This window comes from Protopterus annectens, chromosome 12.part0, assembly GCF_019279795.1.
Source record: "Protopterus annectens isolate FY-2018-M chromosome 12.part0, PAN1.0, whole genome shotgun sequence".
NCBI classification, from domain to species: Eukaryota; Metazoa; Chordata; order Ceratodontiformes; family Protopteridae; genus Protopterus; species Protopterus annectens.
In genome coordinates, this window is record NC_056746.1 from 428817743 (window position 1) to 428844904 (window position 27162).

General features: G+C 42.4%; 1 protein-coding gene across 2 annotated transcripts in view; it reads right to left on the reverse strand.

Annotated features, from left to right (window-relative positions):
- GNPTG (N-acetylglucosamine-1-phosphate transferase subunit gamma) overlaps nt 1-27162 on the reverse strand; it is a 454757-nt gene that overhangs the window by 264348 nt on the left and 163247 nt on the right. For both annotated transcript variants that reach the window (XM_044089544.1, XM_044089545.1), the window contains exon 6: nt 10466-10559. In XM_044089544.1, the coding sequence (XP_043945479.1) occupies nt 10466-10559 (94 nt within the window). The remainder of the gene's footprint in view (nt 1-10465; nt 10560-27162) is intronic.

The window sequence follows — 27162 nt, forward strand, 5'->3', positions numbered from 1 at the left end:
CTTTCTTCTGCACTTACAGATTCCATATTCCTAGCTGCCACATGGTTAGGAAGCGCTTCAAAAAATTACCCCTATTTTATAGACTTTCATTCAATACACTGCAATGTCTTTAATTTGTTGCACGGTATAAAACAACACTAAAGCACTACTTTAACGAATTTTATAAAAAAAATATTTTTATACGTTTACTAGAATATCTATGCAGTCTACAGAAAAGACATCGTACTTTCTGAGGTGCCATGGATTTCCAAGTCTTGTAAGCTTCTGATGTCTGATAACCATTCCAACACAAAAGATGATGCCTGTTACCAGTAACTTCACTAGTCGTTTACTCATTATTTTTACATGAGTACATGAACTACCTAATGTAAAATCACATATACATTGCTCTAGCATCAACATTTTTGCTAAGTGTACATGACACTTATTACAACAAATATTATTTATGCTTTCCTTCCTGTTATAGTACCTGAAGTGGAGTCATAATTTCCCAGCTTCCTTTCTGTAGTCTCATTATCTCTGTACTGTTCTGCTCTACCTCACTTCATTTTGCTTTGTTTTCCTGACATGACCTGATAAAAATGACAATTCAGAAATAACATCTGGCTTGTAGTAATGCCTCAGTGTGCACTTGACACCTGACAAAAGTCAAAGCAGCATTGTTTTACAGTTTGCTATAACACAAAGCAAGGCTTCTGTGCCAACAAGAAACTGTTTCCTCATGAGTTAACTTCATTTAGTACAAGAAAGGTATTATAAGCAACAACACATCTTGTACTAAAACAAGATAATAGCACAGTAGAAAGCTATGTTTTAGTGCATTTACTGAAAACACATATAAAATTATCAAGTTAATCCCATATAAACTAATCCCAATTAATACTAAGACAGTGGTGTGAGTAAACAAAACTTGTACGAAGTACAAACAGTGAAGGAAACGTTTCAGAAAACAAAATAACTGAAACTTGTTTCAGACACACTTTCGTGTATTCAGGGAATGAGGAGATAATATTCTTAATGACTATGAACAATACCGTAACCAGCTGGATTTTAAAAATCAGTCACCCTTTGTAAATGCTCAAGGTTGCATGGTCACAATAAATCACACCTTAGCGGAGGGCAACTGGTCACCAAAAGGAAAGTACAGTTGTGTACACTTACCATAAATGTAGATGTTCGAATGTATTCCACTGTTGCAGTCATCACCTGTGGGTTATTCCTGCTGTGGTAGCCCTCGGACGGCCCGAATACAGAATCAATGTTTTTCTGCATCGGCTGCTGTCGCTTGCTGCCTGACGTCAGGTCGTCAGTGCTATAAAGGAAGGCAGCCAACACCATTACATCAGTTTTTCTTGTCCTAACCAGTCAGAGGCCCAAGTAAATAGGGTAAAGTGGTCCTGGTGGCTAAAAGCCACCGTTAGAAATGTATGTCTCCCTAAAGAAAGAAGATATAAGGGGGAAGTAGGGTGGGAAACCAGGACTGCAATAGTGAATACACTCGAACATCTACATTTTATGATAAGTGTACACAACTGTACTATGTTCTTCATGTTTCACTGTTGCAGTCATCACCTGTGGGAGGATTCCCAAAGCTGAGCAGAGGGTGGTAGGATTGGCAAAAGACCTTGGAATGGGTCAGCATGCCCTGCAGAACTGCAGAGGTAAACCCCTGTCCTAGCCTTAGAAAATAGAGGTAGGTGGTAATGCTTGGTAAAGGTATGGACAAAAGTCCAGGTGGCAGCTTCCAGGATGTCCCTGGTGGGAACTCCTCTGAGGAATGCTGTGGAAGTGGAGACTGCCCTATGGAATGTGTTCGAATAGACTTGGGGTGGGGGGTTCCCATGCAATCTGTAGCAGAAATGGATAGTGTGTGATATCCATTTGGAAATGGTTTGTTTGGAAATGGGCTTTTCCTCTGCCCCTGGGGCAAAGCTGACAAGTAGTTGGTCTGTTTTCCTGAAGGGTTTAGTATGGTCCAAATAGTAACTGCGCTGTCTGTGCACGTCTAGTGAGTGCAGAATTCTTTCCCTCTTGTTTTGAGGATTAGGAAAGAAGGTGGGTAGATGTATGGCCTGGTTGAGAGTTACATTAGATACCACCTTGGGCATAAAGGAGGGATAAGTCCTCAGGGAGACCCTGTCTGCATGGAAGATGATGAAGGGCTTAACAGCCATCAATGCCTGAAGCTCTGAAACCCTTCTGGCTGAGGTGATAGCTAGGAGAAAAGCAGTCTTCCAGGAGAGGTATCTTAGTTCTTCTGACGCAGCAGGTTCAAAGGGTGGTAAAGTTTTTCCAAATCCTAATTCAGGTCCCAGGCTGGAGTGGGTGGCCTTCTGAGAGGTCTGATATTAAAAGCCACTCTGAGGAATTGTTTACTCAAAGGATGGGAGAACAGGGGCTGTTCTGTATCAAAATGAGCTGAAATGGCTGAGACGTGGATTTCAATAGAGGAGAAGGAGAGACCACTATTAAATAGCTCCGCTAGGTAGTCCAGGATAAGAGGGATGGAAGGTTGTGAGGTACTGCTCCCTCTGGACTGGCTCCAGGGGCAGAATCTTTTCCATTTTCCTGCATAAGATTTTCTGGTGCTGGGCCTTCTGGCCACTGTGATAATGTCTAGGACCTGTTTGCTTAAAAGGGGCCCCTTGTTTACCTTTAGAGTATTAGCCATGCTGATAGTTTGAGAGTCTGCAAGTCTGGGTGCAGCATCCCCCCACCTGAGTTAAGAGGTCTGAGATCAGGGGAAGCTGCCTGGAAGGCTGTAAGATCAGGATGCGCAGTAAGGGATACCAATGCTGTCTGCGCCAATCTGGAGCAATGAGGATGGCCTTTGGTCTCTCCTCCCTTATTCTAATCAGTATCTTGGGAATAAGAGGCAGAGAAGGGAATGTGTACACAAAGAGGGTGTTCCAGGGGAAGGTCAAGGCATCCACCTTCCATGCTAGGTGGTGATACTCCCTGTTACAGAATTTTTTCAGCTGATGGTTGAGATGTGAAGCAAAGAGATCCACCTCTGGAGTCCCCCACGCCTGAGTGATTGTAAAAAGATTTTTCTGTGGAGCTGCCATTCATGGGGGTCCAGTAAGTTTCTGCTTAAGTGGTCTGCCAGGGTGTTGTTGATCTCTGTAGGTACTGGGCTATCAGGTGCAGTCCCATGGAAGAGGCTGTCAGCAAGAGGTTCATGGCTAACCTGCACAGAGGGTAAGATTAGGTTCCTCCCTGTTTGTTGATATACCACACTACTGTGGTGTTGGCTGTTTTGATAAGGAGAACCCCTGGCTTGAGATGGGGTTTGAAGGCTGTCAGAGCCTTTTGTACTGCCAGCATTTCCTTCTGGTTGATGTGTAAGGGAAGGTGCTGGGCATCCCAAAGACCTTGGGTGCACCTGCCTTCTAGGTGAGTGCCCCAAGTTATGTCTGAGGCGTTGGTGGTGATAGTCTGCCCGGTTGGGCGGAGGATGAAGGGAAGACCCTTGTTCTGGGCGCAGGCTCCTGCCCACCAGAGAAACTCGGCCCTTATACAGGGGATCAGAGGTAGAGAGGTCTCTAGAGGTTGAGAGTGCTGACACCAAAGGTTCTTTAGGTACCACTGAAGTTTTCTCATGTGAAGCCTGGCCAGAGGAATTAGAAGGATGCAAGATGCCATGTACCTCAAAGCTTGCTTGGGATGCTGTGTCCAGCAGTGCTTCCAAGAAAATGATCTTCCTGGAGGGCGTGTGCCTTGATTTCTTCTCATTGATGGTGTACCCTAAGGAGGTTAGGAGGGTTTGGACAAAGAGGAGGTCCTTGAGCAGCTTTTCTCTGCAATCTGTCTGAATGAGGCAGTCGTCCAGATAAGGGTAAATTTGTATATTTTTCTAGCTGCAAAAGGCTACGGCCGGGGATAAGCATTTGGTGAATACCCTGGGAGCAGTAGATAAGCCAAAGGGTAGTGCAGAGAACTGAAAGTGTTGTGAGCCTGCTCTGAAGCGAAGGAATTTCCTGCAGGATTCCCTTATGGGGATGTGGAGGTAGGCATCTTTTAGATCTAGGGTAAGTAACCAGGCAGCAGCAGCTGCTGCAAAGTTAGCATTTTGAATTTGGGGACCACCACAAAGGTGTTCAGAATGGATAGATCCAGGATGGGGTGTCAAGTACCCTCTTTTCTGGGAACAAGGAAAAGTCTGGAATAAAAGGCCTCTGCCTGTTTGATCTGAGGGGACAGGTTCTACTGTCCCTTGGGATATGAGCATTTAGACTTGTTTCAATGCCTCTGCCCACTGATTTGGAGGGAAGTCTGGGTACCCTCTTGGAATTGGGAGTTCATTGAAAGAGAATTTGTACCCCTGAAAAATTATCTTCAAGACCCCTTGGTCCTTTGTTACAGAAAGCCAATTTTCTTTGCAGAGAGAGAGCCTTCCTCCTAGTTTTTGATGAGTGAAAAGAGGGCAGAGGGGGGAGAGCGGGTCAATGAGAGTTTTTGCCATAGAGGGATGGCTTAGAACTCCCTGCCTTTGGAGTGGAAGTGGTCCACTGTTTGGTTCTCTGCTGTCCCTGTGATAGGAGTCTGGGTGGTCTGTGCCTGCGGGGCTTACCTTGCCCTTGTCTCCTAGATGCAGGAAAGGACCAGTGTTTTGAGGGAAAATTCCTCCTGAACTTAGGAGGCTCTACCTGAAGGAAATCTTTTACTGTTTCCACAGATTTTTCTTTGTCTTTCATCTTTTTAAGCACCTCTTCTGCTTTTACTCCAAACAAGCTGATCTTATCCAAGGGTGCAGCAAGTAATTTAGATTTGACATGATCACGGAGAGGTTGTTCCTTCAACCATGTATGTCTCCTAATGACAGATCATGACACTGCTGCCCTGCTTGAGGCTTCTAGGTCATCATATCCACAGTTTCATGAGAGTTTAGCCACTTGAGAAGTAGAGTGCAGTAAATCTGCTAACTCTTTTGAATTGGCACAGTCAGGAAATGTTGAAATCTTTTGTTTTAATAGTTCCAAAGTGTGTGGTAGGTATTTTAACATATGGAACTGACAGCTGAGTGCTCTGATAGCTAAGGTTGCAGAGGTGTACACTTTTTTACCCCATATGTCCAGAGCTCTGAAGTCCTTGTCAGAAGGAATAGGATTATTTGCAGAACTAGCCTTAGCTCCTTTTGGTCCCTGTGTAATGACCTCCGGGTCTGCAGCAGGATTTCTGTACAGGTATTTTTGAGAATCCGGTACTCTGCAATACCTGCCAAGTTTTCTGGGAGCAGGTGGGAAGGCGTCAAGAGTTAAGCTGGATTCAAGGAAGACATCATCAACCACCTCTAAGATTGGAGGGATGGCCAAGGGTCTGTGCTGGAGCAGGTCTACAAACTCTCTTAGTCTTTTTTTAGACTGAGGGAAGCCCTGGGATTCCCAGTGGAAATGTTCCCTGAGGGTGTGAAGGGTTTCCCCAAAGGAAATATCTTCTGGTGGGGAGGCAAAAGAAATGGACTCCTCTGCATCTGAATCCTCATAAGCAATCAGAGGTTGTTGTTCCTCTTCACAATCTGAATAATCAGACTACTCAGAATCCTGTTCTGTCAGTATTTCAGGAGAAAGGTCTATTTTCCTTTTAGAAGGTGTGGCCTGACTACCCCTGATAAGGGTGATAAGATCCTCTGGCATTTTAAGCATTTGAGCTTGGGGGTGGTGGAGCAGGAGTAAGATGGTGGCTAGAGGTAGTTTTCCTAGGAGTGGCTTTGCCTCTAGGCCTAAGAGTATCCATCGGTCTGAGAGAAACAGTAGTTGGAGGAGAAGACGTTGTTTTTTTTCTAGATTTCGGTAGTGTGAAAAACCTCCTCAGAAGCCGGTGCCTGCGTCGCGGCTCCAGACCCAACCAAGGCAGGGACAACTAAAGGCTCGGAAGACGAAGAAGATTTCTGCGGCATACTGGACTCTGAAAGGGTCTCAGTAGAGGCCTGCGAAGGTATCGAATCGGACATCAGGGGCTGCGAGGGCGCTTCACTGAATTCCAGAGAACTGACCACCTGCTTAGCGGTAGAGTCATCGGAAGTTTTGCCTTGTGTAGTCTGTCTCTATCTTTATCCTTATGTTTTTTCAAAATGTCTACAGATTGTTGGCTGATGGACGCCATTTCAGAATACGAAGATGGAAAACGAAAATACCTGGCTACAATACGAGCTCTACAACGAATGGTTCTTGCGTTAAAGAGGGCACAGAACCGGCAACGGGGGATGTCGAGGTCTGGGACTAAACTACTGACGCAGTATGTATTAAAGTCTTGGTGTGGTATTTGCTTTTACAGGCGAGAAAATTGTTAACTTTTTCAAACATCGGTTAGTGCAAGAAAAAAGGATCCCCAACGGGATACTCAGCTTTAGACGTTTTCAGCTGTAATTCAAACTCTGGTAGCGACCGACCGGCACACTTGCAAACTGCTTTTGCTACGCGCTCCACGGCAAGAAAGACTGATGTAATGGTGTCAGCTGCCTTCCTTTATAGCACTGACGACCTGACGTCAGGCAGCAAGCGACAGCAGCCGATGCAGAAAATATTCGGGCTGGCCGAGGGCTACCACTGCAGGGATAACCCACAGGTGATGACTACAACAGTGAAACATGAAGAACATCAATACAAATCTACCACATAAGGAAACAATAATTTACTGAAACAGGAAGCTACAACAGTGAAGCATGAAGAACATCAATATAAATCTACGATATAAGGAAACAATAATTTACTGAAACAGAAAGCTACAGGTCTCTACTGTACAGTACATGAAACCTTCAACAGTATCTAACAAGTTAATAGAACATCAAGTCAGTAAAAGCTTGTAATGAACTACAATCACAATCCTGCTGACTGCCAGGACAGATAGCACTTCCCAACTGTGACAAGCCTATTAAAACCTTCCAACAAAATTAAACTACTGTATGCATCCCTGTGCATTTCTAATAAAACAAATACTTAAAAAGAAATCCTTATTTATATTAAAACTACATAAAACTTAACACTCTTTCAACTCACACATTACACTCATCATGTGGGTGGAGAAACCATAAGACAAGGTCACAAGAAAGCTGATTTGGGCAGTCATGTGATGGTTCAAAGTACCAGAAACTTTGTTAGAATTACTGCAGGCTATGTACAAATAGGAAGTGTTCGGACTTATACAGGGGTTCCTATGGGAGTAGGTGTGCATCAGGGTAGAGCTCTGAGCCCACTGTTGTTCACACTGGTGGTGAACTACATTGCCACACAGGGTGCAGGGGACAGACCAACAAAGTTGCTGTAAGCAGATAATTTGGCATTGCAGGCAGACTCTAAGCAAGAACTTCAGTAAATGATGGGAATGGAATGCAAAACTGAAGGCATACAGGATAAAACTGAGTACAGACACTTGTAATAGCAGCAAATGAGGAAAATCAAATGAAGCTGTGAACTGAGACAGAAGGGGAAACTAATGGAACAGGTTAACAGATTCAAGTATCTGGAAAGGGTGGCTGAGGAAAGGGGAAGTCTGAATGAGGAGGTAAAAGCTAGAATCAGAGACGCTGCAGCCAACTGGCACACTGAGTTGGGGAAGTATGTGACAGAAGAATACCAAAAAAGCTGAAACAACAGTGAGACCATTACTACTGTATGGTACAGAAATCCTGGCAGTAAAGGCAGAGAAGCAGAGGAAAGTAGAGGTGATGAAGATGAAGCACTTGAGACAGGTGGTGGAATGCAGTGCTGGAAAGACAAAGAAATGAGGACATCAGTGCAGAAGCTCAAGTAACTCCAACTGAATGAAAGCAGAAGACAATCTGATGAAGACTTTGGACAGACCTGAAGAAGGCAAGATGAAACAAGGGGGTCCACCAAACAGACAGATGGATTGCTTGACAGAAGACTTGCGTGAGTCAGGCATGACTGTCGAAGATGATAGGAGAGTGGCACTGAATTGGGACATATGGTGACAGCTAACATCATACCCCAACCCCATGTAGAAAATGAGAAAGGAGGGTTGTTATTGACGATATGTGGGTGGAAAAAAACAAGTAATTGCATCTACTCGGATGTATATGGCCAATTGTAAGCTCATGGCACTGAAACAGCCACAAGAAACTCTGATTCTGTCTCTTTGTAGGGGTAGTTTACAGTTTCCTCCGTGTGTGAGGGCCTCTTCTTTTTCAAGCAGCAAGCCACACGATGACATGAGAGAGCCATGACTTACTTACTTTTTTTTTTTTTTACTGGAACTGGATGCAAAAAAACACAAAGAAATCCATTAAAGCCAGTAAAGCAATTAATCATTTTGATGGAGTATTACTCTTTTATGATAATTAGTATTAAAATATTTAATTCTCATTGTAGATGCAGAGGGATGATGCACAAAAACGTCAGTATTATCTTTGCACACCCAAACCAAAGGTCAGTCTCCTTCATATTAATGTACTCCAGTTACTTCAAAATGTTCTACTGAAGCAACTGTTGTTCTTTGTTATGATGTGGCCTTTGCTTACTATTTTGATTATAGCTAATAAGGAGCGGTATTGTCCCCATGTTATGCTTTTAACATCTCAGGCAGTGCACCTTGCAATCCAGAAATTAAACCTCCTGTCTTACGCTGCTCATGAAAAGGATAAAGAATGACCTACTAGTAGTCCAAACAGGTTGCTATTCTTTAAGAAGTAAAAAGCAATTTAGTTAAAAATTCCACTATTTTTGTCCATGCTGAAGAGCATTTCTAGGTCATTTATTTCTTCAGAATTTATGCCTTGTGTCAGTCCTATTGCCAACGGCTACCACCCAATTAAACCAGAAATATCAGCAGGTACACAAGTGCATATCTAAATCTCAAAAACAATTTCCTCAAAACTGAATGCGTTTTTACAGATTCTACTGATGCATGAATGATCGAAATGTGAGAAATGGTCTCTTGCTGACCTAGGTTGCTGGAGCTGGGAATGTCATACAGGATATCTGGGGGCAGTGCTGCACTTCCACACAGAAAACGTTTTTTTCTCTTGTATGAAAATACTTTCTTTTGTTTAAGTGAACACTTAATTATTTATGCAGCAAATGTATGCACTTTGGAGGTCAAACAGGTTATCAATGAACAGTCATATATCCCACATAAAAATGCTCTTCTATTTCCTGACGTGTCTTAGAAGACAAGTGAATTAGACTTCTGTTTACTTTTAGTGTTTTCCACAGATTTTTAGGACAAGCGTAGTATCAGTCTACATCTTATTAATTATTCTACTTCCTGAAAAAGTGGCTTCTCAGTCCTGGATGATCACGCGGATTGATTTTGAATTAGCTTGTTAACATGCTTACCAAAGAAAGACAAACATTTCATTTTCAATTAATGCTATGAAATATTATGAGGGAGTTGTTATGAGGGAGTTGATATGAGGGTTAAACTCATTCTATAGCACACAGGATCAAAATCTAACAAAAGTGGGCATGTGCTGCAAAAAATTAAATCTGTTTACACAACAGTGCATGAGTCAATAAATAAATTCAAGGTGTGCAGTAAAGTATTTGCCCAAGTGTGAGTGCAGTAAAGACCACTACAGCAGTACAACAACAACAAAGACTGTTTTGTCCACTAAAATAGTCTTAAGCAAACAGCACATCATATTTACAAATCTAACGTATGGGATCAGTTAATTACATAATTTGTTGCACTGGTTTATTCAAACACATGCAAGCTTTTCTCAGAAATGTCAGAAATTCAAAGCAGTGTACGAAGATGACAAAAATATTAATACTATTAAAAGAAATTAAACACTATGCATGACAGCTAGTCACCTTCTGCTTAACTGATTTTATTTACTTCAAACCTCACTGTATTCTATTAATATGTAATGACTCTATATTTTACTGATCACAGTTTCTCTTGTATAGCTACCTTTTCGTTATTGTATGTGCGTACTGTAACTTTAACCTTTACATTTGTTTCTATTGTATAAAACTGCCTGTTTTGTTAATTGGAGCTTTTCTTCCCAGGCCTCAGAAGGGCTACCACAGTCCATTAAACTACCCTGGTCAACAAAAGGAATAAAACAGATAAATATTGTCAGACTGCATTAGTCCTAAGTTAAAAACAACTAATTGACGTATAGAGGATTTACAGTCAGTGTATCTCTTGAGAAGCACAGTTTTGCTAACACTAGTTTATGTTGCTAATGGCACTGCTGCTGTTGCTGTATTTCTTAAACACTGACATGAACAGGTTGTTAAAATACAAATTGCAACAAAATATATATGTTAAAACAAGAAATGCATTTTTTTTCTGCACAAAAAGTGTATTTTATTTTTGCTCATTAAGGTGAAAGACCTGGGCCACAAGACTCATCTTCAGTCATGACATATTTAAACAAAGAAAATGAGAGAGAGATGCATACAAATAGAATAGTGGGAAAATTAATTCAGAGCAAGATCAGTTCAAATTACCCAAAACAAAATGTAGTAGCTATTTTGCAGCATATTTTTTACTGTACCTTGGTTTGCCTCGTCTTCATACCACAAGAGTCTCCTTCTCTCATCCACATGCCAACAAAAGTGTTATTTTCAATTTCCCATTCTTGCCAGATTCTGTAACGTAAAGCAAGAATCTTGAGAATTCAGTCACAATAAGCACTGGAGATTTCTCAGCAAAGCATAATTAAATGATCCCGCCTTTTTTATCTATTTACTGGATTCCTTACAGCCTGAATTTTACATCCCCATCTCAATAAGGTCTGTAATGCTTTCTTTTTTTAAGAAAAAAAAAAAACATTAGAAAAGACATTTTATGTATACCAGAAATAAAAGTAAATGCCGGACAAAATCTGACAACTGGATATTTTCTGTAACTGAACTACTGATAGTAATAAAGCGGTAAAACAAGTTTTAGAGATTTTTAATCTGACAACTGGCTATGTTCTGTAATAAAATTACTGATAATTATCTGACTGGCAGTATTAAAAGTGCTGAAACACATTTCAGAGATTGTATTTCCTTTCTTGTAATCAAACATGAAAAAATATAAAAAATGTTAGGGAAAAAAATCACTGTACCAAGCAGTGCGTGCTAATACAAATTTTAGCTCAGAATAACTTAACTATGTATCAGAATCTGTTCTCTACATTGCCCCATTTCCCACTTTACCATATATGTACCTTACATGCTCCTTAATCATGGTAATGTTTCAGTTATGTGGCTAACAAGTCCAACTAACTTTTCTTTTTAATTAGCAATTTCTTATGTTTTTTTCAACTGCAAGTTTGTTATCGGGAAGTCGACATACGCCGCCTCCCCATTTTCACCAGTATTTTCTGACTTGTGGTTCAAATCACAACTGCATTTCTAAGCAACTGCATCAAACATGCTGTAAAAACAATAAACAAACACATGGTTACTAATGCCATCCAAACATATTCCTAGAACCAAGCATTACAATCATATGCCATCAAAGTAGTATATATTCTCTTTTTAACTCGAAGGCTTAATTCCTGTATTGGCCGTGATCATCATCATCATCTTCTTTCGGCTGTTCCCGTTAGGGGTCGCCACAGCAGATCACCAGTTTCCATTTCTTCCTGTCCTCTGCATCTTGTTGTGTCACACCAACCACCTGCATGTCCTCTCTCACCACATCCATAAACCTTATCTTAGGCCTTCCTCTTTTCGTTACCTGGTAGCTTCATCCTTAGCATCTTTTTCCCAATATACGCAGCATACGCAGCAACTGCATGGATAAGGCAATCCCAAGTAAAACAAAGACTCTTTGTACCAAAGGCAAGCGTCCAGTCTGGTGGACCCCAGCCATAAACAAACTCTACAACAAAAGGAGGAAGCTACTACAAGATAGAGCAAAATCCTTAAAAGGTAAGACACCCTTGATCACTAGAAGTAAAAAACTAAGAGCTCTCATAAAATCATCCAAAGCAAATTTCGAGAGAAAAATAGCTAAAGACTCAAAAGACAATCATAAGGCCTTCTTTAGCTATGTTAGAAACCTAGGAGGAAACTCCCAGATATGCTCAGAACTAGTTCAAAATGATGTGAAGATTACTGATCCTACAGACATTGCCAACATACTGGCTGACAGGTTCAGTGCAAACTTCTCCCCAAAGGAGAGATATCTATATCAAGCGATTGCAGCCCCCAAACATCTCCAGCCCAAGTGAGAACTGCTCTCTCCAAAGCAAAAACACAGCATCCATGGGACCTGATGGTGTCCCTGGCTGTGTGCTCCACAACTCAATGAGGAATTAAACCCACAGCTAGGACAGCTGTTTAATCAAAGTCTTACCTCTGGATACGTACCCAGGAGTGGCACTGCAACTGTGGTCCCACTTCACAAAGGCGGTGCCTCCACCGACCCTGGAAATTACCGCCCATTAGCTTGACAAGCCTTATCTGCAAAGCCATGGAGAGGATCATAATGGACCTCATAAATAAAGACATAGGGAATTTGCAGACTTTGGATCCAACCCAGTTTGGCTTTGTCAAAGGCAGATCATGCCTTTTAAACTTGGTTGACTTTTTGAAACAGTCACCAAAGCCATTGATGAGGAAAGGCAGTCCATACAGCCTACCTCGATCTGGCTAAGGCCTTGATACAATACCCCACTGGTATCATTGAAAAACTCATCAGCTTAAATGTTAACCCATACATCACAAGATGGGTTGCAAACTGGCTGAGTGACAGAACCCACAGGGTCAGAGTTGCTGGCGCCATGTCAGACTCAAAGCCTGTCACAAGTGGTGTCCCACAGGGCTCAGTCCTGGGCCCACTCTTGTTTGGCATATACTTCTTCGAAGTAGAAGCAAACACAGGAGGGTTATGGCTGACAAAGTTTGCAGATGACTGCAAACTGGCGCCATAGTAGAAAACACATCTGACACAGATATCCTTCAGAAGGGTCTCACAGAAGCGGATAACTGGTGCCAGAGCCACGGCCTAAAGTTAAATGCCAAAAATGCATAGTCATACCCTTGGAAAAACAAGGTTACCCCTAGCTACCAAATAGGTGGCAATCCACTGAGCACAGAAGAAGTCATCAGGGACCTGGGGACCCAGGTTGATAGTAGTCTGTCATTCGACACCCATGTAGCTAAAGTAGTTAGGAAGACCTTCTACATTGCCCACCTTATCATGAAGGATTCTCATCTAGATCAAGGGAGGTCATAGTCTCCTTTACTCATCACTCATCAGACCAATGATTGAGTACAATGCCCCATTCGAATGTATCTGACCCGACACTTGCAGCAGCTGGAGAGGCCACAAAAGTTCCTCACCAAAGGATAAAGGGTCTCAAAATCTGTCCTATGCTGCCCGACTGAAAGAACTCCAGCTCTATTCAGTCGCTACCATAAACATGCTCAGAGGTGACCTTTGCCTAACATACAAGGCCATGTCAAACCCAGATTTGATGAATATGCTTCACCTCAAAAATCTAGATCCATCAGAGCCACAAGGGCGGAGACTTAAACCTCGACACGGCTATTAATAGGCGTGCTGGAGGGATAGATTCATCACCCAAAGACTCCCTATGCTGTGGAACAAAATCCCGGTACATGTGAGGCAGAGCACCTCGCTGGCCTTGTTCAAGAGAAATCTTGACCAATGGATGGGAGATCGCAGATATACCCCAGGGTATACCTCAGTGTCACTGCTCGACAGAGGCACAGCAAAATAATGGGTATAGTTCCCCATACTAAAGGGGTGGCGTAAGCCACAAAACGATGGGCTAGGCTTGTAAATGCCCTCGGGCAGATAGCCTAGTATGAACCTATGAACCTATCCCTCCTCAGCACATGTCCAAACCAACGTAATTGTGCCTCTCTGGCTTTGTCTCCAAACCTTCCAACCTGGGCTGACCCTCTAATATACTTATTCCTAATCCTGTCCACCCTCGTCACACCCAGTGCAAATCTTAAACATCTTTAATTCTGCCACATCCAGCTCAAACTCCTGCCTTTTTGTTAATGCCACTGTCTCCAATCCATATAACATAGCCGTATTAGCCTAGTATTGGCCATGATATGCAGTACAAAAATAGAGATATTATACAATGTCCAGAACAAAAAAATTGGAACATTGAGAAGATATTAAAAAAATAGGAACATGCTTTGTATACAGGGGCTTTAAAAGTCATCTAATCTTAAATCAGCTGTTTCCTGGGAAGAACACTGTCACAAGCATTGGAAAACATTAGTTAAACTGCAGTTTAAAAGTGACTTAATTGTTAATCCATGATAAGTTTGGTGGAAGTCTGCTGGAGAATTCGGTACTTCCTTGAAAAAAATTTCCATCATATAAAAAGTACAGTTGTGTACACTTACCATAAATGTAGATGTTCAAGTGTTTTCACTGTTGCAGTCATCACCTGTGGGGTTATTCCTGCTGTGGTAGCCCTCGGCCAGCCCGAATACCAGAGTCAATGTTTTTCTGTGCCAGCTGCTGTCTCTTGTTAACTGACGTCAGGTTGTCAGTGCTATAAAGCAAGGCAGCTGATTCCATTACATCAGTTTTTTCTTGCCCTAGCCAGTCAGAAGCCCAAGGAAATATGATAAAGTGGTCCTGGTGGCTAAAAGCCACCGTAGGAAGCTTATGTCTCCCTAAGGAAAGAGGATATAAAGGGAAAGGAGTGAAGGAAACCAGGACTGCAACAGTGAATACACTCGAACATCTACATTTACGGTAAGTGTACACAACTGTACTATGTTCTTTGTGTTTCACTGTTGCAGTCATTACCTGTGGGAGGATTCCCAAAGCTGAGGAGAGGGGTGGTAGGATTAGTAAGAGACCTAGGCATGGGTTGGCGAACCCTGCTCTAGCCTTAGAGAAAAGAGGTAGGTGGTAATGCTTTGTAAAGGTATGGACAGAAGTCCAGGTGGCAGCTTTCAAGATGTCCCTGGTGAGAACTCCTCTGAGGAATGCTGTGGAAGTGGAGGCTGCCCTATGGAATGGGTACAAATAAACTTAGGGGGTGGTTTCCCATGTAATCTGTAGCAGAAATGGATACAGTGTGATATCCATTTGGAAATGGTTTGCTTGGATATGGGCTTCCCCTCTGCCCCTGGGGCAAAGCTGACAAGAAGTTGGTCTGTTTTCCTGAAGGGTTTAGTATGGTCCAGGTAGTATCTGAGCTGTCTGTGCACATCTAGTGAGTGCAGAATTCTTTCCCCCTTTTTTGAGGGTTAGGAAAGAATGTGGGTAGATGTATGGCCTGGTTGACAGTCACATTAGATAACACCTTGGGCATAAAGGAGGGGTTAGTCCTCGGGGAAACCCTGTCTGCATGGAAAATGATGAAGGCCTCAATGGTCATCAGTGCCTGAAGTTCTGAAACCCTTCTGGCTGAGGTGATAGCTAGTAGGAAAGCAGTCTTCCAGAAGTATCTCAGTTCTGCTGAAGCAGCAGGTTCAAAGGGTGGTAAGGTTAGTTTTTCCAAAATATAATTCAGGTCCCAGGCTGGCGTGGGTGGCCTTCTGGGAGGTCTGATATTAGAAGCCCCTCTGAGGAATTGTTTAATCAAAGTATGTGAGAACAGGGGCTGATCTTTATCAAAATGAGCTGAAATGGCTGAGGCGTGGATTTTAATAGAAGAGAAGGAGAGGCCACTATTGAGTAACTCCGCTAGGTAGTCCAGGATAAGAGGGATGGAAGGTTGTGAGGAGCTGCCCCCTCTGGACTGGCTCCAGGAGCAGAATCTTTTCCATTTCCCTGCATAAGATTTTCTGGTGCTGGGCCTTCTGGCCTCTGTGATAATGTCTAGGACCTGTTTTCTTAACAGGGCCCCTTGTTTGCCTTTAGAGTACTGGTCATGCTGACAGTTTGAGAGTCTGCAAGTCTGGGTGTTGCATCCCCACCCCACCTGAGTCAAGAGGTCTGAGATCAGGGGAAGCTGCCTGGGAAGCTGTAATGTCAGGCAACGCGGTAAGGGGTACCAATGCTGTCTGGGCCAGTCTGGAGCAATGAGGATGGCTTTTGGTCTCTCCTCCCTTACCTTGACCAGTACCTTGGGAATAAGAGGCAGAGGGGGGACTGTGTACACAAAGAGGGAGTTCCAGGGGAAGGTCAAGGGTTTCACCTTCCATACTAGGGGGTGATACTCCTTGGTACAGAATTTTTTCAGCTGGTGGTTGAGGTGCGAAGCAAAGAGATCCACCTCCAGAGTTCCCCACTCCTGAGTGACTTGCAAAAATAATTTTCTGTGGAGCTGCCATTCGTGGGGTTACAGTAAGTTTCTGCTTAAGTGGTCTTCCAGGTTGTTGATGATTCCTGGCAGGTATTTGGCTATTAGGTGTAATCCCATGGAGGAGGCAGTCAGCTAGAGGATCATGACTAGCCTGCACAGCGGGTAAGATTGGGTCCCTCCCTGTTTGTTGATGTACCACATTACTGTGGTGCTGCCTGTTTTGATAAGGAGAATCCCTGGCTTGAGATGGGGTTTGAAGGATGTCAGAGCCTTTTGTACTGCAATCATTTCCTTCTGGTCGATCTGTAAGGGAAGGTGCTGGGCATCCCAAAGACCTTGGGTGGACCTGCCTGCTAGGTGAGCGCCCCAAGCAATATCTGAGGCATTGGTGGTGATGGTCTGCCCGGTTGGGAGGAGGATGAAGGGAAGACCCTTGTTCTTTGCACAGGCCCCTGCCCACCAGAGAAACTCTACCCTTATACAGGGGATCAGAGGGAGAGAGGTCTCTAGAGGCTGAGAGTGCTGACACCAAAGGTTCTTTAGATACCACTGAAGTTTTCGCATGTGAAGCCAGGCCAGAGGAATTAGAAGTATGCAAGATGCCATGTACCCCAAGGCTTGCAGGAACCTCCTCGCAACTTCTGGAAGCCAGCTGGGTAAAGTAGAGAAGCAGGAAGCTCTGTTTTTCTGGGGATAAGAAGGCCATTTGGGATGCTGTGTCCAGCAGTACTCCCAAGAAAATGATCTTCCTGGAGGGTGTCTGCTTTGATTTCTTCTCGTTGATGGTGAACCCTAAGGTTGTTAGGAGGGTTTTGACAAAGAGGTGGTCTTGGAGCAGCTTTTCTTTACACTCTGCCTGAATGAGGCAGTCGTCCAAATAAGGTTAAATCTTTATATTTTTCTGTATGCAAAAGGCTAGTCATTTGGTGAATACCTTGGGAGCAGTGGGTATACCAAAGGGTAGTGCAGAGAACTGAAAGCGTTGTGAGCCTGCTCTGAAGCGCAGGAATTTTCTGCGGGAATACCCCATGGGGATGTGGAGGTAGGCATCTTTTAGGTCTAGGATCACTAACCAGGCATTTTTTGTCAGCATAGTCAGCAGCTGCTGCAAAGTTAGCATTTTGAATTTGGGGACTACCAGGGAGGTTTTCAGAATGGATAGATCCAGGATTGGAACCAAGTGCCCTCTTTTCTGGGAACAAGGAATAGTCTGGTATAAAACTCTTTGCCTGTTTGATCTGAGGGGACAGGTTCTACTGCCCCTTGGGCTATGAGAGTTTGGACTTGTTTCAATGCCTCTGCCCACTGATTTGGAGGCAAGTCTGGGTACCGTCTTGGAACTGGTAGTTCGTGGAAAGAGAAGTTGTATCCCTGAAAAATTATCTTTAAGACCCACTGGATCTTTGTTACAGAAAGACAATTTTCTTTGTAGAGGGAGAGCCTTCCTCCTAGCTTTTGGTGAGTGAAAGGAGGGCAGAGGGGGGGAGATGGAGTTACTCAGAGTTTTTGCCATAGAAGGATGGCTTAGAACTCCCTCCCTTTTGGGGGGGGGAGTGGTCCACTGTTTGGTTCTCTGCTGTCCCTGGGATAGGGGCCTGGGTGGTCTGTCCCTGCGGGGCTTACTTTGCCCCTGTCTGCCAGGTGCAGGAAAGTACCAGTGCTTAGAGGGAAAATTCCTGCTGAACCTAGGAGGTTGTACCTGAAAGAAATCGTTTACTGTTTGCATAGATTTTGCTTTGTCTTCCATCTTTTTAAGCACTTCTTCTGCTTTTACTCCAAACAAGTGGTCCTTATCCAAGGGTGCATCAATTAATTTAGACTTGACATAACCAGGGAGAGGTTGTTCCTTCAATCATGCATGTCTCCTAATGACAGATCCTGACACTGCTGCCCTGCCTGAGGCTTCTAGGGTGTCATATTCCACAGTGTAATGAGTGTCTGGCCACTTGACAAGTAGAGAGCAGTAAATCTGCTAACTCTTTCTAATTGGCACAGTCAGGAAAGTTTGAAATCTTTTGCTTTAATAGTTCTGAAGTATGTTGTTGATATTATAACATATGGAACTGACAGCTGAGTGCTCTGACAGCTAAGGTTGCAGAGGTGTATACTTTTTCTACCCCATCTGTCCAGAGCTCTGGAATCCTTGTCAGAAGGAATAGGATTCTTTGCAGAACTAGTCTTAGCTCTTTTAGGTCCCTGTGTAATGACCTCCGAGTCTTCATCAGGATTTCTGTACAGGTATTTGTGAGAATCCAGTACTCTGTAATATCTGTCAGGCTTACTTTGAGCAAGTAGGAGGGCGTCAGGGGCTAAGCTGGATTCATGGAAAACTTCATGCACCACCTCTAAGGTAGGGGGATGGCCAAGGGTCTGTTATGGGGCAGGTCTAGAAACTCTCTTAGTCTTTTCTTAGACTGAGGGAAGTCCTGGGATTCCCAGTGAAAATGTTCCCTGAGGGTGTGAAGGGTTTCCCCAAAGGAAAGGTCTTCTGGTGGGGAGGCAGAAGAAATGGATTCCTCTGCATCTGAATCCTCGTAAGCAGTCACAGGTTGTTGTTCCTCTTCACAATCTGAATAATCAGATTCCTCAGAATTCTGTTCTGTCAGTATTTCAGAGGAAGGGTGTATTTTCCTTTTAGAAGTTGTGGCCTGACTGCCCCTGATAAGGGAGATAAGATCCTCCGCCATTTTAAGCATTTGGGCTTGGGGTGGTGGAGCAGGAGTAGGATGGTGACTTGAGGTAGATTTTCTAGGAGTGGCCTGGCTTCTAGGCCTAAGAGTATCCATCGGTCTGAGAGAAATGGTAGTCAGATGAGAAGTCATTTTTTGTCTAGATTCGGTAGTACAAAAGGCCTACTTAGAAGCCAGTGGCTGCATTGCGGCTCCGGACCAAACCGAGCCAGAGACAAACCTCTGGCTCGGAAGACGAAGAAGATTTCTGTGGCATACCGGACTCCGAAAGGGTCTTGGTAGAGGCCTGCGTAGATATCGTATGGGGCATCAGGGGCTGCGAAAGCTCCTCATGGAATTCCGGAGAACTGACGACCTTAGTGGTAGAGTCATTGGAAGGCTTAGCCTTGTGTGGTCTTGTCTCTATCTTTATCTCTATGTTTTTTCAGAATGCCTATGGATTGTTGGCTGACAGACGTCATTTCTGAATGTGAAGACGGAAAACGAAAATATCTGCCTAGAATAAGAGCTCTACGACAAATGGTTCTCACGTTAAAGAGGGCGCAGAACCGGCAATGGGGGACGTCGTGGTCTGGGCCTAAACAAGTGACACAGTATGAATGGAAGTCTCGATGTGGGATCTGCTTTCCACAGGCGAAACAATTGTTAACTTTTTTGGACATCGGTTAGTGCAAGGGAAAAAGGATCCCCAATGGGGTATACTTAGCTTTACACTATTTCAGCTGTAATTCAAACTCTGGTAGCGACTGACCGGCATACTTGTGAACTGCTTCTGCTACGGGCTCCATGGCAAGAAAGACTGATGTAATGACATTGGCTGCCTTGCTTTATAGCACTGACGAACTGATGTCAATCACAAGTGACAGCAGTTGATGCAGAAAAACATTGATGCTGGTATTCGGGCTGGCCGAGGGCTACCACAGCAGGGATAACCCCACAAGTGATGACTGCAACAGTGAATCATGAAGAACATCATTTGGTTACACCTGACAAACTGAGGAAAACAAAAAGATTTGAGTAGTCTTGTGATTTCCTTAAATAATTTTCTCACAAGACAGGAGTAGGCTTTCACTACATAGAATGTTATGTACCTACATAACATATTGAATAAACTGCTAACCAGTTCATAAATAATACAACCAATGAAATATTTGCTAATCTGTAGTAAAGAAGAAAATGAAATGGTAACGCCTTATCCCTACTAGGCGGTTAGTGTACGCACCCCATCAGGACAGCTAGCAGCCAAACACTTCTAACACAGACCCCCCCCCCCCACTTACCCTTTATCCTAAGCTTTTACTAGTAAGCCAAACATTTCCTCCCTCTGTTTTCTCCCGTCTCGGAACGCTCACTGTGGTCAGTGCTGCAAATACAGATTTGTCCACTAGATGGCAGCATGTACTCACTTTTAATATTCCCTTTAGCTGTAGTTATTTATACTACCGTGACTATTCTGCTATAGCCCGGTGTCTATAGCTCTTTACCTCCTTACATCTCCTTATCCTTCTCCCTATCACCCACCACTATAACTTTCTTTCTCCCCTCCTGCATACTTTCTTCTCCAAACCTCCTTTTCAACTCCTCGGATTGTTTTTTTCTTGACTTGGATTCTTCCTTCACTTGGCTCTCAATCTTTACCTATATCCGATTATCTCTCTCTTTTTCCTCTGCACTATTTCTCACTTTTCTTTCCTCTTTGTACCCCTAGAAGCTCTCCTCCTCCTCCACAATCCCTTCCTTTTCCCCACTGGACCCCTCTCCTCCACCACTGGTCCCGGTTAAGCTCCCTAGCATTCACAGAAGCGGACACCCACCTCGTTGTACCTAGAGGATGGTGATAATCTATCTGGTCATTACCTGCACTCACCTCATCATCACTCCTCATGTAATATCAGCCCCAGACATATCATAAGCTCCCTGCCCCAGCATGTTCACCTCCTAGTAGGTTATGTTTTTTTCTGTTTTCACAATTGTTTTGTCTTTTTTGTCATTGTTCATGTAAGCTCAAGCTGCCTCTGTATTTTTGTACTTTTTTTTTTTAAGTGCTGCAGACTGTCTTTTTAAACGTAAATGCCAATCTGCGCCTGCTCGTAAATATTAAAGGACCACTACGTGCTTCTTTGGTTGTTTTCTCATTTCCTAATTCCTATTTTCCCCCATCTTTTCAATGCATCGCTTAGTCATACCCCTTCTTCTTTCATAATTCAGAGATATTAACAATTTTTTCGTTGGCTGTTCTTACAGCTCCGGTATTCTGAGCCATCTTGAAGCATAAAAAAGTCTCGCAGAGCCCTAGAGAATGTATGGGCGCTCGATCCGTTTGCTAATAATGCCCTTTAATGTTTTTCTTTTTTTTCCTCAACTGCTGCCCAAGAAACACCTCCTTGAAGTCCTTTCGCCCTGTGAACGCCCCCATAAATTAACTATGCATGAGATGTTTTAATTATTTTTCCTGCAGCCAATAAAAATGTGATGCTCACTGACTTTGGGAACTACTCTGTTCAGTGCAGTTGCTGGACGCCTCTGTTTTGTTGAGGGATTACTACCATACCTCCTCGTACCACACGTTTTCCAATGCTGATTTTTGTTTTACATTAGGTATGTGTTTAATTCAGATCTCCACTATGTGTTTTTTTCCCCATAAATATGCTATGCTCAGTACTGATTTTTTTGTGTGTTGAGTAAGTAACCCTCCCCAACGTGATTGCTTTAAACTTTCTTTGCTGATAATGGTTTTTACTGGCTATTAAGAGTTCCGTCCCAGCAGACTTTAAAAATTGGGTAAAGCAGTTTTTTTTTTTTGTTCTTGCACATGTGTGAAGCTTGTGTGTCTTAGTATAAATAAACAGGACAAGCTAAAACTAATCAGACATACGGTTACATTTTAAATGTTGCTCATATAAACTTAGTTGCTCAGATCTCACAATTTTTGTTTGCGTGCACTAGCGGAGAGATAATGAGCGTACAACTGAAACGTATGTCACTGTTTTGTGATTGAAGTCTGTAATCATTCCCCAGCAAACCATTTCTGTGCAGACCGAACTTATAAGGCAAAAATCTAGACCCTTTCAAAAAATTTGTACTCTCTTGTCACTGATGCCAGGAGTGACTGTTCGGCTGCCGTGAACCTCACACTATAATAAACATAAGGTGTCGTTATTTTAAGCAACACTTTCACTGCTTAGCCAGTGTAAACTAAGGAAATAAGAAGTTTAAAGGCAACAATAGAAGAGTGTGTGGGTTTCTGTTCGTCTCTGAGTGTGAGTGTATGCGTGCATGAGAGTTCGAGTGAGATTGGTGGAGCAGTTAGTGGTTTTGCTAATTACGGAGTATGACAGTGATGTGTGAATTAGAAAAAAGAAGATAAGTATGTGCGTGTGTGTTTGTGTCCGTTTCTGTCTGTGAGTGTAACCATGTTTGCGTCAGTCAAACTAGTGTGTTTCTGAGTGTATATGTATGCGTGAATGAGAGCATGTTGTGTATCTCTGCTTGGGAAGGGTGAAGAGTGACAGCGATCGTTCTGAGGCAGATACAGTAGCAGTTAACAGGTGTTTGCATTGTTCGGAACTTCTTAGCTCAAAATATCTGACCAAGCCTGTAAAAAACGGGACTATCTGTTATCGGTCACACACACACACACACACACACACACACACACACACACAAAACAAAAGGATTATTCCGTGACTAATACAGCTATTCCAAAATGATCATAAAAGATGAGAAAAAGAAAATGCTATGATGGCAGTTTATTAGAGTATACAAAGTAAACAATAGATTGAAAAAAATATCTTAGAATTTCAGAATTATCAAAATGACTTCAATAATTGTACATTATTCCACTGATACCAAAATGTCTGTGCTGCATACAAAACTGATTCAGAAATAAATTGCAAAGAAGCAAAGAATTTGTTCACAGTCCTCTCATTGGACACAAGGAAACTAAAACTGCCAAGATGTGAACAAAATATTTCCTTTAGTTTAGGACTGTTCATTTATTTTTTCTTTACTTGTCTTTCTCCTGTTATTGTACAAATCATGACTGTATGTATAATCTAATCAATGTAAAAAATTCATTACTTTTTCATTCATTCTGTTGTCTTTCGTGGGTCATATGAGTATACAAGTTACTTGTGAAATAAAGCTGTAATCACAAATGCAAGTAGCAGACAATTGAACAAGTCAAGCTTTCCCACTAACACAAGTTACTGGTAAACATCTTGTAAAATGATGTAGAGTTAAACAACACTAACAATTCATCTCTTTCAACTTTACTACAACTCACTATTTTTTTAACACCATTCTGGAAGCAATTATTACAGATAAAATAATCTTCAGGTTTCAACTGCACCTTACCGGGAAATACAGATCAACATTTGGGTCATTTAGCCTATAGAAGTAAACAGTGGTAGGTTCACAGGTAGATACTACACAGTCAGACATCAGGCCATTAACAGTCTTGGCCAGAGTACACAATATCTACTTTCTGCATCAAGAAGACTCAACCAGGACTGGCCCAGAGGAATGGATGAGTGCCCGTTAAAATGCAGACCAGGGCACATGGAGAAAAACATGCACACATGGGGAGAATATGCAAAATTCAAGACGACCACATATGAAACGCGGTACAGAACTCCAAAATGCAGACATTTAAGGCAAAGATATTTCTACTCAGCTGCCTTGCTGCAATAACATTCCTCTCACTAGATTAGTTAAAAGATTTGAAGGGCAAACAGAGGCTTTTAAGAGATGAGAACTCATCACCACCAGTATAGGAAACAGTGGTAAAAAACTGGAGCAACAAGGAAATAAACTTGGATTGTCCCATGGAATTTTCATTTTCCAAAGAACTGCCTCCTGAATGTCAATCAAAAGGTGAGAACTGAGAGAATGACAGGCAGATATTACTAAAAAATTATGTTAATAACCATAATCCTTCAGGAAAAAAAAAGAAAACATTATGAGAGTCATAGAAGAAGACAGAGCCTACAAAATATTTCCTAATTATCTTGCATTCTACTTGGGTTTACATATCAGCACTAGGCTAGCTGCTGTTGTGAGCTATTTTAATCCTATTCAGTTACACCATGTGAGAATCAAACCCTGCACCTTGTGCTTAAAAGGTAAGCACCTTAATCATTATGCCAACCTCCCACCAATATATACAGTTCCTGTATGACCTCATAATATGTACTGCTTGCCACTTCTTGACACCAGGAAGTAGTTTGATGCAGATTTTTGTTGAAGAGCTTTACTAAAATGGTTTACCCATGGATGTCTAAAATGTCAGTCTGGTTCCTCAGTATTACATAATACCACCCTAATTTCCAGCTCTTAGAATGTGACTTTAAGACTGCAGTTTACACGATTTTTTTTTTGTCTCACAGAGTGCTTCTTTTAACTCTATGGTTGTGTGACCATGGAGTTAGTATAATTAATAATACTGGTAGAAGTGGGTCTACTCTATCTTGATCCTCTGCAAGAATATTTTTAAGTTGCAGCACAGCATTATTTTAGGAAATGTGTGTTGTCTGGTTATAAAACATTTTTGGCTTTGATTATTCATTGTGAAAACAAGCGAATTAATTAAAAAAATCCATTTCAAGTAATTTTCAAACGAATTTGAATCCATTTATTTTGCTTATTCATTTAGCATAATGACATCACTACTGATGATAACTCGAGCACTGCTGTAACAATATTATAGGTTACAAATGATTTTATCAGCCTTTTCACTGCTATTAGTAAATATATCTGTGTATTAATAGCTTACATTTGCTACATTAGAAATAATGATACTGCACATTTGTTTACCATTTGATGCCATATTTTCACCTTGTTATTTGAATATTGTTTTATTTATTTACTCATTTATTTGCTTTGTTGGCATATGTAGTCACTTCTTGAAAATTATGAAGATATATGTGGCTAATATTTTAAGATGATGACTTTACTGGTGCGATCATATGATCTAATGTAGTGCAATTACACAATTTAGCATTGAATATGCACCATAGAAGCGTTTGGCAGAAAGGTTGCTCCCACCTCAGATGTAATAAATGGTACTTCTCTTGAGACAGAGACCAAGGTACTTAGATGAATAACTCTGTTTCATTTGATCATTATATTTTTGCTGTAGTAAGGCAATCCTTCTAGCTGGCATCCATTTAATTTCCAAAGGAATATCTTTATCCCCCCACTATATTTTTCCCTTGGCAGTCTTCTATTCTCGGTGGTCTGGGACCCGAGGGTCATCACAGCAGATCACCTGTCCACTCATGATTGGCAGTGGAGTTTTACAGTGTCGAGTTGCCAGCCTGGCACTAAAAGCACACACACGCACGCACTCACACCTGGGGCCAATTTAGAGTGTCCAATCCACCTACAGCATGTCTTTGGGATTTGGGAGGAAACCCACATGACCACAGGGAGGACGTGCAGACTCCGCACAGAAGACACCCCAGCTGAGGATCGAACTGGAAAACCTCTTGCTATGAGGCGGCAATGCTAACTACTGCAGCACCGCGGCCACCCCATATTTTTCCCTTGCCAGTCCCGTCATTAAATATAATTCCCCCTTTACTATTTACAAATTCAAGCATATCATTAAAATGGAAAAGTCTCAAAGGTTTCTAACTAAGAAACTAAAGTTCTTAAATCCTCCAATTTTACCAGTACATTACTGCATCCCTCTTTATGCACAGTAGGCTGCACGTTGTGAGTTCCATTTTTTAGCCACTGAACTACTATATAGTGTGTCTCCAAAGCTATTGTAGCTGTTGGTGACTTCTAGTAGTAGTTTTCATGATGATCTAAGAGGCCTTTTGGCTGAGTGATGTTGTACTCGGTTTTTGAGGGCAGGACACTTATTGAGGAGGTAACAGACAGAATGACAGAGGCAGAGCTGATTGTAGTTAGGAGGTTGGGCAGTTCAATCCAGTGGAGCTGTCTCAAAGCAGTACAGTGATTATTTCTATATGAGCAATTTCCAGCAAAGCGGGCAATTCTGTTATAGCAGGCTTCCATTTTGCTTAGTTGAGTTTTGTTTAGATTAGTCAGAATGGGAGATGCATAGAGTAGGGTGGATAGAAGTTGGGAGCGAGCAATGGCTGATACTGTGTTGTTGATAAGAAACAGTTTGATACGGTAGAGTGATCCCAGTTTGGCATGTACTTCTTTAATAGTTAAGTTGAGTTGACTATCAAATTTTAGGTGTGTCTATGGTTATTCCTAATAGCTTTGCCAGTGCCACTGGAGCGACTGGAGTAGCATTTGTGGAGTAGATCTTTAGTGTTGTTAGAACTGGTTATAATCTTAAGCTAAATTTTCTTTGGATTGAGGATAAATTGGGCTTTCTGGTAGTTTTCAACATCAGAGAATGCTAGTCGAGTTGTTTGCAGGAGGGTGGGAATATTTTGTCCAGCACAGATTAAGGTATACTGAATGATAGATGCATGCTGTGTGGAGGTATGGAGGTCATTTGTGAAGATTGTGAATAGTAGTGGTCCTGAGATAGAATCCTGTGGGACTCCTATAGTTATGGGCACCTAAGGAGAGAGAATTTTCCCATTTCACAGCTTGGTACCTGTTCGTTAAGTAGCTTTGGAACCAGGTAAGAGTGGAGTTTGATAGGTGATATTGGTTTAGTTTGTTTAGCAGGCATTGGTGTGACACTGTGTCAAATGCTTTGGACATATCCAAAAAAAAGTGTTGACACCTCCAGGCCTTCGTTTTTGAGATGGTTTACTGTGTCTGTGAAGCAGAGGAGGGTTGTAGTGGTACTACGGGAAGGTCTGAAACCATGTTGAGTAGGTGACAGGATGTTGCTGTCTAGGAGATATTTTAGCACCTGGGTATGGATGCATTTTTTTAGGATTTTGGCTGGGGAGAAGAGTATAACAATGGGTCTGTAGTAATTAAGTTCAGTGGAGGTTCTGCCTTTATGTACGAGTGTAACAGGATATTTTCCAGAGTTTGGGCACATACGTTTCAACAATTGATCTGTTTATGAGAGTGAAGCTTGGTATAGCAATAGTATCTTCTCTGAGTTTCAAGAAATAGCTGGAGAGTAGGTCAGCTGCTGTTGAGGTTTTTAGTTTGGAAAGCATGCTTTTGATTGAAGTGGTGGAAACTGTTTTGAGAGTAATTTTTTTTGGAAGGGATAGTGAGATTGGAGGACAGGGCCTGTAAGACCTGACCTATGGAGATATGAGGTGTGGGACAAGTATTGTGGATGCTGAAAGGGCCTTTGGGGGGCTTGAGGGGGACAGGGGGTGAAGCTTGTACTGAACCCAAGTCAACAAAATCTGTGTAAGT